This window comes from Acanthaster planci, linkage group LG05 (assembly GCF_054643075.1).
Source record: "Acanthaster planci isolate LZ-2023a linkage group LG05, COTS_SCS, whole genome shotgun sequence".
In the NCBI taxonomy this organism is placed as follows: Eukaryota; Metazoa; Echinodermata; class Asteroidea; order Valvatida; family Acanthasteridae; genus Acanthaster; species Acanthaster planci.
Genome location: NC_141781.1, coordinates 18,337,585 through 18,356,614, shown reverse-complemented (window position 1 = coordinate 18,356,614; position 19,030 = coordinate 18,337,585). Strand labels below are relative to the sequence as shown.

Genomic DNA, 19,030 nt, shown 5'->3' with positions numbered 1-19,030 from the left:
CATCGAAAACGTAAAATAAATCTGTTGTCAAAATGTGAGCGAAGCGTGAGCAGTCACCCGTCTGAAGGCTCAAAACGGTCAGACAAGAATTATGCGGGGGGGGTATTATGTGTAATCTAAGAGGAAGAAGGCCACTCTATCTTGGTATCATTCTGATTTGCCGTCCTCGCATAATTTCTTGGAGCGGAATCACAAACCTTCCAGAAAGGTCCCACTTAATATGCTTACCCCATGCGTGCTATATGCAGACGCATGAAGCCACTCGCTACCCAAGTAAAAAACGAGAGCCCGTACTTGAGATTGCCGCCAACATCTGCATAATTTACGGGAATCGACCCATTACTTGCATAAACCAAGGACAGCGGTACAGTCCAGAAGTAAAAATAAATACTGATAAATAAATAAGCTGATTGTCGAAGGCGCCAGTTCTTTTCCAATGCAGTGGGCCTCACAAAAAGTAAACGACTGACGAAGTTACGGTTGCTGGGTCACGAGCCAGGAAGGGTCCGCACGCAGTTCGTGACAACGATGGCAACATGAACCAGACGGGAATATCCAAATCGGAGTGGTTGCGCCTCATTATAGCAACGCACGAACGCAATGTATCCACACGCTCAAACCCATCGATCTGAGCAGCATTGATATTGATCTTGACATTGTGTATGATTTACTCCCCGCGCGGTGTTTATTTAGTGACCGCCGGCGTGTATGGCTGAGTACAGCACTGTATGGAATGACTACATAAGAATGTCTGGACGTCATCAATGAACAAGAAACGTAGAGGTCGTTATGCATCCTCTCTATGTTATTAACAGACAAGCAAGGATGCGGTAATCTCTGCTAGTGCGTTAACATAGAGGGAGCAGATGCATCTTTACTGGTAGCTTTTCTAAACATATATTAAAATGCCACCTTCACCAAGTGTGACCCGCTAGATGATTACGACATTGTTTATTTTTCTGCAAAGAACGGATGAAAAGCAACAGAATTTACAGACATTACAATCAGTAAACTAAAAGCCGTACCAGTGTGCTTTACTTGTATGTGTTTTGTTCTAGGAATCACATACAATTTGCAAATCTAAATCAAATCTACCCCCCCCCAAAAAAAAGGGAATCAGTGAGTGGGATAAAATAACTAATACAGACAGAGCGTTCTGTTCGATTGCTTCTTAATACCAACGTATACATTTGTAACAAAGGAATATTGTAACTATGTTTCCATATAGGGATATGGAGGAGGTGCGGCATATGTTAAGCGAGGTGGATCTGGATGAGATGATCCCTAGGCAACGCTCACCAGGTGAGACATTGTCGACAGTTACTCATGAAAGAAAAGCAAAGAAAAAAAAATAACAATAATAACGATAAACAAGACTGTTAAAATTATATTTCCCGGAAGGCAGCATTACTTTGGTTTCATCACACGCTCAAACATGTTGCACCCGTGTTTTTTTTCTTACGCTGCTTCCTAAAACACCTACACTTTCGGCAGTAGCAACAGCCCATCGGTCCAAATGGAATTGCTGGGAACATGTGATCAACCTGCGCACAAGCGTGGCACCACTGTAATTTAATAAAATGCACATACATGTATAAACCAGTTGCGTTAGTCTAGCAACTGTCTATCAGATGAGAGAGTAAGTCTCAACAAAAATAAACATGTTAATGTCACCTCGCAATGAAGAGCGTGAAGAGCTTCCCTCAACTTTATAGGCAGCCTCCTCAACCTTGTTTAAGTTGTTTTGTTTTCCACAAACACAATTGTTTTGGTTGGAAAACAACGTCCTCGTGAATCTGCAAATAAACGTGTACAAAATAAAATCCTTTAAATTAACATAACATTTTAATGAGAATGGGCATAAGAATTTCTAACAGTGTATGCTGCATATTATTTCGCCTTTTGGATTGGTTTTGGGATTAAACAGGCACAAAGGTAAGAGAATAAGCTACAGTGAAAACTGAGACCAGGGTCTTCCTCTGTGGCATAAATATACAGTAATTAGTAACCTGGTTGGCATGCACACAGACAATGAGGAAGATATACACGCACGCTATGGGCGGGCAGGCGAGCGATCTCACATGAATGCACTGAGTAAACATCTTAGAAAGTAACCGCAGTCGCGTAAGGACATCAACAGAGCTGCCTGCCTGCAGTTAAAAGAAAGGGGGACCGTCTTGAAGCTCTCTTGCAGCTTCAAAATGTTGCTCATGACTTGGTTTAAGTCAACATCGCCCACCCTTTATCGCAGAAGACAGGCCAAATTTGTTCGAGATCGGGAAGACATGAGAGCTAGGAGGCATCATATTTCGCTCGCGATGAAAATAATAACGTGATGCATTTCTTTCCAGGGCTCTCTTGACCCCAGTTAAAGTGCCCATCGTGTGAAGCATTGATGAAGCTATGTCATCCAGTGTTAATTCACTGACGTCGTGCCTCTTGTCTCAGGTTGGAAAAGAGAGGGTTGTAATGCAAGTGGTATTGCAACAAACGTCGCATGTTTCCCTAAATACACCAATCCGACTGTAAGCAACATTGTGCATTCTGGCCAAAGCCTCCAATATTTGAGGAAATATCAGTTTTTCCCAACTACTGGTTAAAAAAAATTAAGCACGTGAATAAAAATGTAATGAAAAAATGGATTTTGAAAAGGACGAATTGCCATACATTTAGGTATAAGATTAAAATTTTATTGCCCTGTGTGCTGAAACTTGCCGTTGCATTGCATCCTGGGATTCGTGCAAAGCAATCTGGGTCCTGGCAGATGGTTATTAGGCATACAATTTAAGCATGATCTGATTATATTTATCAGATCTCATAACAGTGGGTGCTATGTTAGGCAAGCTCATGTGCCCGTGTCTCCCAAACTGACAACAAGTGCGGAATTTGAAATACATTTGAGAGATCTGGGAGTTTTATATTTGAGATGATTTGGGAGTCATGCGCAGAGAGGAAATGAATATTTATAACGCTGGGGACGCGTTCAACCATATTGTCACTTTTCATCAGTAAAAATACGTTATAGACAAGAGGAGGTGTGTGGGAAAAACGTTTGTATGCATGAATAAATAACCCTGAAGACTTGTTCTGTGTGGTCTGTTAATAAAATATCTATGGGGGGACCAAAATAATGAACGAGTGATGGTAGTTAAGATGCATTAAAGGAAAGAGTGTAAAGGTTATTCCATTCGTCTTCCACTTTCAATTTCCAATTTCCTTTAAGAGGACCTAAACCCTTATCTATTTTAAGCAGGCCTCGGCTCATTTTACTAAGTGCAGTGTCGTCAGGAAATGAGAGTCATGACAAAGTAACACGAAAAGAGCCTCATCACCACTGTGCGACATTTGTCTCGTACTTAAAGGTTACAGTGCGCCCTCGAGAGCCTGTATTAAATTTCTGCAATAGTTCTAATTCTTTTTGGAAACAAGGTTGTGCATGTAAATTCCTGTTGGGATTTGATGTATTTTCCCCTCATTACATTTCAAACTACAAGGCTGTATTTATAGAGTACCTCTAAAGGAAACATGTTTTCTGTGATTTTATCTGTTCAAATAAATGTGGAAGCATCCGAATCGAACGCAGTGTCGTTTGTCTTTAGAGCTCAACTATAACAAGCTAAGAAAAGGTTTTTTCTGTTCATTCCAAGATGTCTATGGGGAGATTATTACAAAGGTATAAAAGGATTTGAAATTTAAATTTATAATGTCTTCCCGTTCTCTGGTGCATTTTCAGAGCATTCTCAAGTGAAATTTCAGAAGTATACCCCAGGTTTGTTAATTTGTAGGGCCCACATTATCCAAAACAAGTGCACGAAAATTGAAAAAATAAAGGTTTTGCAAAAAAGAACCGCGAGTAAAACGGGGAATTGCATGTCGTTGGCTCGTGGGACTATGAAGCTGCACTTTGTTTGGTCAATATGCACTTGACAAGTTCCACTTGGGAGGCCAAACATATAACATGTATCTCATTTTGAACTAGGAATCTGCATGATTTTGCTGTTTCATTTTAAAAAACGTGGAAATTGAAAACTTGTTTGAAAAGGGAGTTCTCAACACTGTGTTCTTTAATCTTCTTTTGGAGAAAAAAACTAAACTTTCGCAGAGAGTTGTAAGAAATCAAATGACTTCACTTGCGGTTTTAGATAGCTTTAATGACTTTGCAATGAAAATAGAGAATACATGTTTGCAAAAAACACGAGAGGTGTCCCAAAATTCAATTCAGTCAAACGTGAAAGATTTCGCTCCTGGAATATCTTGCTTTCTGTCTCTAAACGTTCCCCACTGATGCATTTGGAATTCGTGTAGAAGCTTCCAAAATGCACTGCATATGTTGTAATCCTTGCAAACATGACGACACGATCTCCATAATACATCTGCTCTTGCTACACGATGAAGGAACACGATCGCCCAGACTTCGCCGCGCGGGCTTTTTTTCAGACGAAGCGGTATAGAGTGGTTTCCTGCCGTTACCTTGGCAACCGGATGTGCATAAAGTTGGGATAGAAGTCCCAATGACATCGGCTGAACATTTTACAAATGCCACGAATAAGCTACACGTGAAGCTGGAATGCTCAGGGGACTCTGTGAACAGGGGAATACTCGCATCATCAATGCCCGTCTAAACATTAGTCGTTTGGGTCGAATTTCAAAGGACCTTCACTCAGTGTGTTTGTTTATTTATTACAATGCACGGGAAGATAGAAGATATCAAGTGTATTGCTGTACTTAATTGTGTAAACGTCGTTGCTTGGTGCGGTGTATTTTCTCTGTGGTGTTTCCTGACGCTTGAAGGCAGGCGCAGATGTAATGCATTCCAGTGACACGCATAAAGGAGCTTTAAATGTCAGCACAAGATTGCATTAAAAGCATTTTTACATCACCAAACATTCTGAGCATTGAGATAAAAAGGTAATACATTCAAGAGTGCTGACGTAAAAACCCAAATGCAAGTCCTCGGCTTCAAGGTCTTTCGCTGTTTTAAAACAAACCAATATGTGAAACTACATTCATCGGCCTTCAACTGTAAATTGTTGACCGTTGAATCTTGGCCCAAGATAAATTAAAACCAAAATGGCCACGCACAGCCCTAAAAACGTAGGAAGGAGAGCATATCCAAAGGGGCAGATTGCATACCGGTAGTATTGAAAATTTTCAAAGAAAAGCCGGGTTGTCGATAGTAGCAAAATCAAGACTATAAAAGTGGTTGAAAGGGTATTTCTTTGGCAAAAGGCAAATAAAACTTTGGTTACTCCGATCTGCATGTGTCACTTGTCCCGTGTTTCCACTTAATTGCGGAGGTTTCCTCTTTACATCAACACCCCCTGAAAACAAGAGTGCAAAAGTCACTCTCAAAAAGAACGAGTCCTTCATAAATCCACTCCAAAAGAGTGAAAGCCACAGACTCCAAAAGAGTGAAAATCACTCCGAAATTGGAGCCAATGAGGGATAATTCTTTTTTAATGTTTCCCTTATGTGGCTCCTTGGATGTGTGGGAATCTAATTTACTCTTTTGGAGTGGGTTTCACTCTTTTAGGTGGATTTATTAGGGGCCTTTTTGAGAGAGGTATTCACTCGTTCCCACTGGTGTTTATTGTTTGCTTACAGTTTCATTGCCCCGTGGAGTGAAGAAAATAATGCTGAAACAATCTCTAACACGTATACCTTTGTCTCCCAACGTAGCTTTGAATCATCATTTTTGGCCATTTGGGTTCCTGAGCGCTTATGTCCTGGGTAAAGGGACTCCAAATGATATCCATGTTATTCGTTTCAAACAATATTAAGCGACATTTCCTCTTGTTTGGTTTCTTCACAGATGAACTTACCCAGGTGACCTCCATTCATCGTCAAAGCAGCCTTGTAAGACTACGAAGGCGCATGCTTTGCTGTTGCAGTAGGCCGAAACACATCAAAACCTGAAAAGATGGTCCAAGATAAATTTTATTTATAGCCTGCAATAATGTACTTGAACTCTCCGGATGCAAAAGCTGGAACTGTTGAAAACCCCGTCGACGTGGCAGCTTCGAAGTATTTCTTCATTGTTAATAATGGAACATGGGTGGTATGCAAGTTTCACCTGCGACTTAAATGACTGCATTGCAATCACAGTGCCTAACTCTTGGGGGCTGCCCAAGAGTCTGTCCTTTGTGCTGCCACCAAGTGTCCAGAAATAACTTCTTAAGTACTTCTGAGCGCAGACTCATTAGTACAATTGATCTCCATGCATGCATACCTGAAAAATCTGCGGTCAATACTCGAGATATAAGATTGTTTTTTTTATCGTTCCATTGAGTGTTCTCACACGCACCCATATCCCGAGTATATTTTATTTAAGAAAAACTTTAACAAGCTTACTCTGAAGGGACTCGCACCCATGACCTCATCCCTAGGTAGCAGAGTAGACAGGTATTGTTGGTTCAATGCCCACCCAAGCAAGCTTGTAGAGTTTACTGCGTGGGCGTTGGGACAGCTCTGGTGATACTTGAAATTACTTCGGTACTATTCGGTAACCCATTAGACAAGAATCTTGACAATGCTGGTGTTATAGGTGTTGATAAGATGTACATTGCTGCTGCGTTTTTCACACTTTGAATCGGTAATTTAACAGCACAGATGCAACAGAGGTTTTCAATCCGAATGGCTCATCACGTGGACAACTAGTATAAACCATGCAGGCATGGAACTAAGGTTGATACAGGCCTACATTACACAAATGTACCATTTTCCATACAAAATTTTCCACGTACCTTTATGTATACGTATACAGTGATCACAGTACTGTCCCTTGGCTTATCATGTGCTTGATATCAATCCAAACAAATACTTCACAACTTCACCGGGACACGAGAGCCAGTGAAATGTGCAGGAGGGCCTTCAGGTGTCCCTGTTCCCTATTCATGAAAGCAATGGTCCGCACAAGCTCGAATCGTCCTGTCTTCGAGTGAGGTTAGCAGTATTAGACCCTGACAGAAGGAGTGGCAACATACAGCACCCGCGAATGGTGGGCTGATCATCTGTGCTTTGCGCAAATACCACCAAAAGAACACCAATGCGCGCTGGAACTGTCACATAAAATGCTTAACTGGTATATGGATAATTCAATTTGGAACACTAGATCATGGACCCTCTTTCGTTTGACGAATTGTTTTATACTGTATACGCGGTGATTTTACCATGCTAAATGTTATACAGTGTGTGGTTATGGATTCCGCACAGAACACGTAATCATGATATTATTTACCATTGCATGCAACATAAACATTTTAGTTTTGTACGAGATGGACTACAGTAAAGCCTGGTTTCCATAAGGTCTTTTATAACGCAGACAGAACGCAAGGTGCGAAGACGCAGAAACGAACGGAAGAGACGGGGCATGACGTCATTCCAGACAAAATTGAAACAAAATGGCGTCCGAAACTGTGTGATTTTTCGCGAAAAATGTGCTTTAGATGGACTGTACCGCCTGATGATGCCAAACCTCTACTCCAGTTTCATGCATTTCATTAACCATCATCTATTTAGTTGATTACTGGGGTGCAATATTTAAGCATTAAGGAGACAATGGGCAAAATTTGTGAAACTAAGCGAGGACATCGTTGAACGCCGGCCATGACAGCATGCGTGTTTGTATGGGGATACCACGGCTACTTGACGCACACAGTCGGCAAAGTTGAAACTCGGCTGAGCTTTGCCGATCGTTCGCGGGCTGGTTTGTGTTTGTCTGCGTTATCGAGGACGCCTCCGTTTGACATGTTTCCGTATGTCCGCGTTGCAGTTTGTGTCTTGATTGCGTTGCTCGCTGTGTTTCTAAAGTCGATATGGAAAGCAGGCTTAGTAAGGTATAACTTACTTGGCTTACTTGATCTGTTCTCTAGGGCGGCATTAATTATTGCTAGTTCAGCCTTTTGAATATGGGCTTCGGCACGGACTTTGAGGAAGATCTTCATGCTGCACAACACGTTCTTTGAAACAAACTAGTTCGAACAATGTCTTAATTAGTCGATTTTCCGATGACGATTTGTCATGGTACTCTAATGAATTGTCACTTGAATGGGTAAATGAGCCCCATTCGGACACACTCAGACACAGGAATGAAAAAAAGGAAAACAAAGTGAAACGGTGTAGGTGTAGAGGCTTTGCGTGGTAGCCATCTTGCAGGGCAGTTGTTTTGTTCCACAGGGATACCTCATTTGTGCATATCCTGTGGAACAAAAGAACTGGCCTGCAAGATGGCAGCCATGCAACCCCCTATTGTATACGACGTGCCGTTTGATAATTTTGGTCTAACTTAAGGCAAACAACTGAAAGAGCATCGCTTTCTCTAAAATTTACTGACTGCTGAGAGCTTGTTTGAGATCCTAATGGTGGGTTTTAAAATTTTAACGTAGTTGCAGTGAAGGCACAGAACGTGTGCTTGAGGTACTTCTGTATGTATTTTAAAGGAACGAGGACATGTTCTCATCAATGGTGCACCTGACAAGCTTTACTGTTGCTGTATCGGGTGCAATTGGAAACGTCTACTTGGGCAGCACGTTATGGGCACAGTTGGGATAGATTCCCCTAAAGTTGGGCAGATGTTAGCTGTACTTTTATTTACCTGACTTACCGGCATTGCCTTTACTTCGAACATTTGTGGCTGCTGGTGAAGTTCTTGAAGGATACCGTGCAGATCCCAAAATCTGTCCACCGGTAAAACTGTCCGGGGACAGCATTACCTGGATGAAAGTTTTCAAGTCCCTCAGTTCTGGTCCCCTTCAGGTTATTCTGTCCTCTGGTAATTTTGCCGCCCTAGCCACGCAGAAGCTGAAAGTTTTATGTTTTTGTGATAAGTTCAGTCCGCAATAGACTTTTCTGCCTCTCATCAAACTATCAAAACGAAAAAAAAAAAAACTTCCAGATTCATAGAGATCGCTCTAGCTGTGCTTTTGGAAGAAATCAGAACAGGAAGCAACGTATTCTGCAGACTTCCTGCACGCGTAGTTATTCACCTGTACATAGGACATGATATTGTGATCGACTGCACTGCAGCTGCAGCTGGCTCAGTGTCATTGCAAACTTCCGGGGGGAAGTCAGTAAGCTCACAGTGGGTCTAACTATAGTAAACTCCCCGCACTTCGGTAAACTATGGTCGAACTCATAATAGCTTCCACGTATGCTTCAAGCACAATAACTTCAGACAAGAACTTTCTAGCGCGCAGATCTCGATCGGTCTGTACGAACATCTCGTACAGGATAGCCCTTCTCACCCGATTGCTGTGGTTTGAATCAACGGGCATTCCAAAAAGAAAGCAAGGCGTCCGTCAAGATGCCGCACGGAAAGAGTCGAAAGAAAGCAAAACATAGTCGGGGCGCCAAACATTTGACGTTTTACGGGGACAAATATCCCAGGGGACACATTTTCCGCTGAGTAGGGCGACAGATTTCCATTTTCCACCTGTTCACTCCACTTGCACCAATAAGCCTATTAGTCCCCAATGTCTCCCTCGTGCCTACAGAAGTGAACGAATGCCATGTTGTTCAAGTTAGCACAAACTGCACGAAAAATTAACTATAGGTCGCGGTGTGCTGATTAGGATTTCAGGCTTTCTTGAGTTTAGCGTAAGATGCAGTGTCACTTTTGACACTTATGGTTTGTACACATTGTATCACAAGTCTTTTTAAAACGGGTGATTCACAATACAGTGCATTGTGCCACCAATTGGTTGTCAAGGCGAGGCCATTTTTCAAGTTAAAAATCACCAATAAATGTGAATGTCAGTTGACAGTTTGAGGAAATGTGTGATTTATCAGGCCATTACGTGCCTCATGAAAAAACAAATTAACACTGATACTCCTAACACTTTTGAATCTTCAACCCAGAAAAAGAAGAGCGGAACAGTTTAAGTCCATACGCACAGCAGAACCGGAGCCAAGAACTTTGTCGACCGTTTTCCAATAATGCACTGCAAAAAGGCCTCTCTATGGCAACCTCTTGGTGGCGCACAGCATTATGAACCGCCCGTATTACGGAGGGCGCTTTTACAGATCCAGCAGCTTGGGCAAGTTCGAGCGACGACAATAGTTAACTACAGTTCGACTTACACCGCCCGACCAATGGATAGTTTGGATTACCCAGTTGACCATTTGGGACCAAGCCCCAGGGTATGGTCGCACCGCTATATATCAATAACCGAATCCGTTTATCATTACGACAGTTCAGTGCAACTGAACTGTTTCTTAACAAGCAAACTGACTACTATTCATACTATAGTTGGCGCCCGAGCTTGCCTTTGTATTTCTGTGAAAATTAAAACAGCTATTAAAAATATATCTGCATAATTATGGCAATGGATACAAGCAATCTGAGTTCAATGTAATTAGCTGAAATGACATCGAAAAATTTCCGTTTTTTGAAGTCTATTGTTTTCACGTTCATGAGTTCTTACTTAAGGTTTGTTGCATAAATTGCAGAAATGAGGGGTAAAAGAAAAAAGTGTTTCGAACTTCGAAGCTTGATTTACTTTTGAGTATTTAGATATGAATTCCTATTTCATTTGGCTGTCAATCATCCAGGGCCTTAGACTTTACAGGATTCATTACCCACCTACCCACATAAACAAAATTAATGTAAACCAAGCCTCCGGCTGGTGGTGCATGTAGAAATTTTGGTTGGACGTGACGGAATGACCCCACATTCCATGGAGAATCTGCGTCAACATAATGAACAAAATGAAATGCATGGAAGCAGAATTGTTTATTGTTGCTTTACTAAACCTTTTGAACACTTGACATTTATGAAGAGAGTTACTGAATAAGACTGCGAAGGTTGTACAGACACGGAACTTATCCGACCTCAAAATGATTTAACAGAAGAATACACCAGTTTACAACCAACCACTGTTTTCAGTGTTAAAGCACAACTTCTACAACTCGTTGTGCATTTCCTAACTTAATGAAACAGTTCGGTATTTCTTTAGCGCATGCTCAAAACAAGGCGAATCATAGCTCATTCGAGAGCATCAATATGTGCACGCGAGGTATACCCTGTGTGCATTGCACATGTTAATTGCAACCGACGTGACGTCAGATGCTTTGTTCGCAAATTACTTTGCCTTTTTCGAATACAAACCAATCCTCAATGGGGATGGTACACGGCGCACGCAGCACGATCTGAAATGTGGATGTCTTTTCCATTTATAGGATGTCGACAGATCGGATAAACTTAATTGATCATTCTATTATTAAAAGACACACGGATACAGGTTTAATGTAAAAGTTAACAGAACTGAAGTTGGAACTTCCCACGCATAACCCACGTTTCATAGTATTTTTAGAGTAATTGTTCTTAGACGTTAATAATTATGTACTTCGATGAGAATCGTGGCCTGACTGCATCGAGAAAAAATCTGCGAAGCCTACTCTGCTTTCGTTCACAGCTTTCATAATGCCTTAGTTCAAGGGAAAGACGGCCCCCTTTTCAAATACAAGTTCTTATGGTCGAACTTTATTTGCATATAGTTTTTTCCGCAGTATTTGGAAACAACCACCCAGATGCACCTTTTGGTCAAATTAGCACGTTACTAACATGAATACGATTCCTTTGTTTGCAAGTTTTCTTTCGCAGAGGTATTTACTTTTTCCGGTAAACCGGTATCCAATTTAGAAAGCACTATTATGTTAACTAAAATTAAGCTGTGCGACATTGAATTTTTTTTTCAAAATGTCTGCCACATTCAAATTGCGCAACCCAAGTAGTTGCTTGGGTGGTATAGTTTAGTTGCTTCAAATGATTCACAGATTTCTTCATTATTTCTTCGTGGAATCCTGTAGTCTGTGAGGTGCCAGAGTTCAGACAAATATCTAACCCACACAAATACACTATGAATTTGCGAACGCATGCAACATCATGAGTGCAAGCATGCATGGTTTCGCCTGAGCAGAATGGACGATGCTTGCGATTTGCACGCATATAAAAGCGTATACATGCAATAGGTTTTATTCACAGTCGTATCGAGCACTGAGACAGTTACAAAGATTAGTATTGAAAGGAAATATGACTTACTAATGTTTAAGTAATATACCTTGGTCAGACAGATGCAAATTGCAAGCATGACCGAGACATACGAAATGTACGCGTGGGCGCAATGGTGAGGGAAAGACATGTTTAAAAAAACGCGTGCTGGCGGCAGGCGGGTATAATGTAACTTGTTTTGGTGAGTTGCCCATGCAGAAAACGCAGTGGCTGAAAAATGTATGATGTTCTGTCGTCCGTGATGTGACATTTTTGCCAGGTGTAGTTCGGGTTGGGAGGATATAAAGCCATGTGCAGGCAGACGACTCCGGTGCAGCTGCTTAGAAAAACAGTATTATGGGGAGCAAGTTGTCAAGTCAAATGAGTTCGCCAAGGACTATTCCACCTGGTGATGTGAAGCGCTGTCATCAATGAAAAGGACAGCTGCTAATTTTCCTCAGTCGCAACCCGTACGTTTTACTACTTCTCAAAGGTTACTAAGGGAATAAATATATACTTGCCAGATCTTAAACTTTCACTGAAGACCGGATCAGGGGAATGGACGCTGATCATGTCTGAGCCAAAGGAGAAGGATATTAGCAGTGTCCACTCTCCTATAGCAGTCTTCAACATTTCAGACCGGCAATCATTATGTAATCCTATTCACGAATACCTTTTGGGTCACAAAGTCTCAATAAAATTGAAAAACTAGAAATTTCTAGCGATTTGTTCAACAAATTACTTTTTCCCCTAAAAATCTCTTAGCCATGCTATTTCAGTGCCCGAGTTGAAGTACACCCCAAGCGGCGAAAGAAAGACAGATGGTATACAAATACAGCATGGTTTGAGGGGAAGTACTGTAGTGGGAATTATACAGGTCCCGAGGTGTGGGTCATTCCTTGGGTCGAAATGGCTTGGTGGGTAGATATTTGAATTTTTTTCACTCTCAGTAAAGTTATCTTTCGGCGATGATAGACAATTTCCCAACGATTCATTTGGACGCAAACTTGCTCAGCGGTTTTCACGTAAATCGCAGACCTCCTCTTTACTAAGTGCACCTGACTGTTTCGCTATAACTGCATAAAATTGAGACTTACAACTCTTCAGGAAAAGGATTAATACATCCGTTTAATACCAACATTTTCGCTGCCGGGCCAATCAAAATTTTAAAGTTTTATGCACTACTCACTCACCGATCCCGGCAGTGTTTACATTGGTAAGTTTGGTTCCCTATTAAACGACCAACACTGGGTTTCCTTCAATGCAAAATCTGGGTTCCCGATTTTGGTCACATACATTTACGCGTGTCTCTGATGTCATTTGATTGGCCAGTATTAGAGAGAATATGTCAATCAACCAATCAACCAATCACAGAGAGTCTTTCACGAAACACATACGGCAGTCTAAACCTGCGATAACGAAATATTTTGGGTGCACTTGGCTGTTTCGCAACGACTTGAAAAGTAAAGACTTATTGTTTGGCTGGATATATGACATATCTATCTTTCTGCTGTCAAGAAGATTCTGCCGACCCAGATTTGGATCCACTAAAACCATTTTTGGCCCTCGTTTTTACACGCGAAAGCCTACGTTTTACGCCTAATATCCTTCAAAAGACACCGCGAATATTTGTATTTTTTTTTACAAAAGGACATGAGACTGATATTTTAACTGTACATTTATGTAAAGATATTTCATTTTTAAAGATAACACAAGGTGGTATACACTTTAAAAAAGTCCACTACATAGCTCATTACATATGCACGATTCAGACAGCCGTGCATACGTAGGAAATGAAAGGAGCAGCTTTTACGGATGCTGCACGCTGACTGCTACCAGAAAAATATCCGCACGGCAGCGAGGTGGATACTCATCGCTATGACGTCACCTGGCACGTATCATTTCTACTTTCCAGACGCGAGGTGGAATCGGTAATGATGCGCTCCGATTTGCTCATGAATATTTATGAGGTGTAGTAATACGTTTTCCAAGCGGGTTCTTGCACACGTTCTGCGTATACGCCAAGACCATAAATTCTGGAAAAAATATGCGCCTCCACGTGCGTGCTCCACGTCAAACGCGCATATACTTGCGCGCCTTATGGCGCGCCTATGCAGTATCAAAAATACGCCCTCTTTTATTTTGCTCTGAGTGGATTGGACTTTTGTGCCGGAAATCGTACACAATAGGCTTTGGTGCGCGCTTGGTGCGTCCCGTTTGAGTTTGTGCACGGTGAACTGGTGCGTTAACAAGACCAACCACGTGACGGTCTCTTGACCAATAGGAATGGCTAAACTATCTTAGGTGTTTTTAACCTGCAATTGAAACTCTGCATCTGAAATGATTAACAGAGTAAGGTTAATACATTTACTGGTGAAGTTGAAAATAAAACAGTCCCAGAGAAGTTCCAGAGAAAAAGCATACCAGTCGCGGCAGTGTGTTTTCATTCAGAAGCAAGGCGTCATGCCATCTTGCTCCTGAATGTCACAAGGTGGCGTTATTTTAGTCCGATCTTATGTTGCTTGCTAAGGGAGCGTGTCAATAGCAGTAAACCATACGGCTGATAAAGACACAACAGCGCCCTCACATGTGATGGAATACACAAGACCAATTGCTGGGAGGAGAGACAGCAATCTTTCTGTCATTGTGTGGGTTGCTAGGTATCTACTTTTTCATTAATTTTACCCGGAAATTTCCGAAGTAGACTTGTGGGAGCTAGTACATGTATAAATAAAACGATGTCCATTTCAGTGAAATCAATTCAACCAAAACAAAATCTGAAACAGAATTTAAATAAAGTGTCCTTTTAAGTGGGGAATGGTTTTTTGTGTAATATACGGCGCCAGGCCCGTTTCCATCACAGTCTGCATTAAAAATCTTATAGCGCCGCCTAGCGGCGCAAGATGGGGAACTTCACCGTGCATACGCGTAAAACGTGGTCATCGCATGGGCGCTATTTCGGTTGGACTACGCCTGCGAAAAGCATGTTAATGCACAGGCGCAGGCGCTGCGACAAGCACGCACATACTATGCCTGGCCTGCGCCTATGCATTAATGTTCACACTCGAATGGCGCCCATGATAATAAGACCTTTTGGCCAAATTATCCATCTTGCGCCACAACGCAGCGCTATATAATCTTTGGTCTGCATTGTGGTAGAAATATATACCACGACAACATGAGAACGAATTGAACTCGACACTGAATATACTCTGGATCAACCTTGACCCTATGAGCTACATGCTCGTTCTTTCACTTGTCCTTGTCAAAGATAGCATAGCGCCGCGTAGCGGCGCAAGATGGGGAACTTCACCGTGAATACGCGTAAAATGTTGTTATCACATAGGCGCCATTCTGGTTGGACTACGCCTGCGCGGTACGTGTTAATGCGTGAGCAAAGCGCGAGCAGTATTTGGTTTATCTGCTTGTAGAACAAATATGCTTGACTCAGCTAAAAACAAACACAGTAGTAAGTAAACGACGAAGACTTCTCAACAAACCAGACACGAGACACGTTTTCTCTGCAAACTTTGGCTTTCAATGAATGAACCAATGACTAAACTAAGAACTGCAAAGGTTTAGCAACGCGTAATATCAACAACTAATAGCAAACACATGGAAGAAAAATTAGACTGTGTACAACAAGACGTCTCAAAGGCTACAAAGAATGAAAGCTAACATTTCTCCAATTCTAGCACAAAAATCGTTTGAAAAGAAATATTTCCCGGTTACAGAACTGTTTCAACACTGAAGAAAAATTGTTAGCGATATTCAGCAAAACAATGCACCTACGGTTTATAAAGGAGTCAAAGTGTAAAACAAGCCTCTAACGTGTGCATAAAGTGTTATATTTTACCTAAATTATCATGAACCGTTTTCCAGATACAATTAAGGTTTTCCTACCGAGGTCCCCCCAAAAGTCGGTCTTTGGTAAGTACGCGCGTCGATTTTAAACGTGCGCGTCAATTTGTTTTCCATTTTTTCTCAAAATTTTCAAAATAGCCCCCTCTATTTCTGCACTGCCGGAATGTTCGCGAGTAGACTGATTCTCAGCCACAAGTCCACAAGTCAGAAGGGCAATTTGTTCAAGGAACCAGACTAATTTGTGGGTAGCTCGTACCCGATGATGTTAATGTAGAACACAAAGAGTAGACCACAGGTAGGTTACAAAGTTGTAGCCAGCTGATCAACAACAATGGCGGCATGACGTGCGACGTGCTAATACTAGCCTTTGCTATTTGATTAAATATGCCAAACAGTCCTAAAAAACCACCCCCCCTAAAAAAAAGCATCACCGCATCAATTCTGGAACTTTGGTCTGACTAGAGACTGATTATTTTGGGGGGCCTAATGAGAGCACGTCAAAAAGAATATTTCGCAGGAGCTCTAGTGCCGTCAATTATATACCCTTAAGAATCTACGAGCTAAATTGATAAGCTTATAGTTGTTCACTGGTTTTTCAGCACCTTAGAAGCAACCCAATTAAGGACCATTTCCGAGAGACCACACATGGCAAAATGTTGAACTAATATGTTGAATATGTTGAACTACTTAGTTACCTTCAGCAATAGAGACGTACAATGAACAGCAGCAATTTCCGAAATATTTTGGACCAGATATCTCTAAATCCTTGCAAATTTTTTACCGGTGCATTTCGATCTATTATGCTGCAAGTTGAGACTAGTACGTGTACTTGTTACTACCCAGCAATTCAGAGAGAGCAGGGTACTTGTTTCAGACGAAAACTGTTCAAGTTTAGTTTGTTTTTTTTTCATTATGGGAAGAACAAACAGGATGCCTTACACAATGTGTACAAATCTGTAGATGTGATCCTCCATATTACACTCTCAGATCAAACAGCAAATGACCGTGTGACTGACACGTTGTAAAGCTTGAACCGTCAATGATGGTATTCAGATAAAGTTTAAGTGACAAATCAGGAAATGAAAAAATTCTAACACAAAAATACACACTTAACTATTTCCCACTCTGATTTATACTTTTATGTGCTTTTTTAAACAGTTTTTGAAATAAAAATCAACCCCAATGAACTTGAGAGCATGCAGGGTGCTATAATTGCGTTAATTTCATAACCTAATAAGAAACTGGAAACCGTTTAAACTCGGCTTCCCATCAACAAGTGAACACAGTCCGTCCAAAGCCAGCAGTAACGAGCGAATTTCTCGGTCACCTGTATCAGAGGTATATAAGTACAACACATTAAAATTCATAGTGATTTATTTTACCATAGCTCAAACAAAAACAAAGTCGTATTGTTTATGAACACGCGAACTGAGGGTTAATTGATTGAAGTTAAAACGTGTTAAATTTTCCTGATAACATATAAGACTCATTTTTGTCGTGCCGAGCATTCAAAAGTTACGAAAACAATTCCACAAATTTTATTGAAATTTAGCGTACCGTTTTCCAAAAAATACACTCCTTTCAAAGGCATAGCAGTAAATGTTAACTTTGTTGCCATAGACTGTGCAAGACGTTAGGAATGCTGCTATGGTTGTGATATGGGATAGGGCCTTTACTGACAAAGCACTGAGGCCGGGAGGAAGAATGCGATTGGCACAAACTTACCTGACAAAACATTTCCTGCTATTTTAAGCATAGCAACAGTAGCAACTCGGACGACAATTAATACAGCATCCTGTCAAAAGACGCACAAAACAACTCGGCTATCACAGTGGCCAAACTGACTGTCACACGGCAGAGACACGTTTTTGACAATTTTTAAATTCGGGCATTCGAAATTAGAACATTTATATTTAAACTTGTTTCGTCTATTTCACGCCAACATACTTCACTTCTGCTCAGCTCTTTCTAACTTATTAATTTTAATGTTTACATGACATTTTACGGTTTTATTTACTCGCCATAGGAACAGTTGTCCCACTGAGACTCTGGCATTGCAGCCGGTACGCCAGAGTGCGTGATGTCAGTCTATCGGTATGCATATCGGGTCGAGTCCTATAGGCCTACATCTCAACGCCAAGCAGGCAAACGCCATCTAGTGAGCATGCGGTTTCAGCTTTTCCAATTGTTTTAGTCGTCCCCCCATCCTTTCTGTAATCATGAATGTTTAAAAGTTGTCATAGGCTCTTCGCTAACGCTGTCGGTGATCATTACGACCATAGCGTAAAGATAATGCTCATTAACTCTCCAGAACCTAACATTTCTTCACACTCGCAATGACACCACTTACTTTGCGCATTGCGTGCAACCCGGTCTTTCCAAACAAACCAGTCTGAATCGGCGTTGCCAGCTGCTTCGTTCACCCTTTTAATACCTTTCTCGTCTGTCAAACAATGGAGATAGAATAAAGAAACTGGTGGTTTGTTTCTTTTTATACAGCAATGTATTTCTTTGGCAAAAGCCATCCAATGTGATATTAAGACAATTTAACAAAAGTCACGGTTGCCACAGCAAAACCTCTATTCAACACATCATAGAAGCATACGTTTTGCTCAAAGCTAATTGTCCAATTAGTATTACGTCACAGTAAACTACATAGCAGACTTGGGCATTTTTGACAGGAAATGGAAATAAAAAAAATGGACTTAAATTATTCTCCCGAAATATGAAAATATGAAATGCAGGTTATCTTCCTCTACCTAACTGATCAATTCAACTCACCATGTCCACTTGGTACTTCAGAACTCATCACAGTTCCCACAATCAAAATGACGATGAAAAAACAGCTGAGAGTCACAGCCTTCATGATGTCAAACTTAATTTCGCCGCAACACAAAGGAAAGATTCTATGGAGAATCTGCAGCCAAGGGCACAATTCATATTCATTATCGACAAATGTTAACAATGACAAACTTTAGAATAAATGGCCTCTACTTCACTAAAAGAGATTGTTGCGAACAAAATGCACAAGACATGCATCGAAAGCCTCACGAGCCCGTCGGTGTCTCTGGTTTTGATTGAGAAATTTTAATTATCATCCGCCAGCAATCGGATCTGTGATCATTGGCAAAGGAGCAACCGTAACAGTTTTAAACAGAATTTTGTTTATACTTTGCATCT

General features: G+C 41.2%; 1 protein-coding gene and 2 long non-coding RNA genes across 5 annotated transcripts in view; 1 reads left to right on the top strand and 2 right to left on the bottom strand.

Moving 5' to 3' along the window:
* LOC110988708 (regulator of G protein signaling 7-binding protein-like) overlaps positions 1 to 10,687 on the top strand; it is a 32,180-nt gene extending 21,493 nt beyond the window's left edge. For both annotated transcript variants that reach the window (XM_022252487.2, XM_022252488.2), the window contains exons 5-6: positions 1,229 to 1,302; positions 5,813 to 10,687. In XM_022252487.2, coding sequence (XP_022108179.1) covers positions 1,229 to 1,302; positions 5,813 to 5,916 — 178 coding nt within the window. In that variant the 3' untranslated portion in view covers positions 5,917 to 10,687. The remainder of the gene's footprint in view (positions 1 to 1,228; positions 1,303 to 5,812) is intronic.
* Positions 1,009 to 5,393, bottom strand: LOC147799157 (uncharacterized). The gene is made up of 2 exons (XR_015425508.1): positions 1,675 to 5,393; positions 1,009 to 1,565 (listed from the first exon to the last, which is right to left on the bottom strand). It is a non-coding gene; the product is annotated as an uncharacterized LOC147799157 (long non-coding RNA).
* A 4,814-nt stretch (positions 10,688 to 15,501) lies between the features above and the next one.
* Positions 15,502 to 19,030, bottom strand: part of LOC110988709 (uncharacterized) — a 24,087-nt gene continuing 20,558 nt past the window's right edge. For both annotated transcript variants that reach the window (XR_015425502.1, XR_015425503.1), the window contains exons 6-9: positions 18,632 to 18,767; positions 18,201 to 18,293; positions 17,576 to 17,645; positions 15,502 to 17,177 (exon numbers count right to left, since the gene is read on the bottom strand). This is a non-coding gene — a long non-coding RNA (uncharacterized LOC110988709). The remainder of the gene's footprint in view (positions 17,178 to 17,575; positions 17,646 to 18,200; positions 18,294 to 18,631; positions 18,768 to 19,030) is intronic.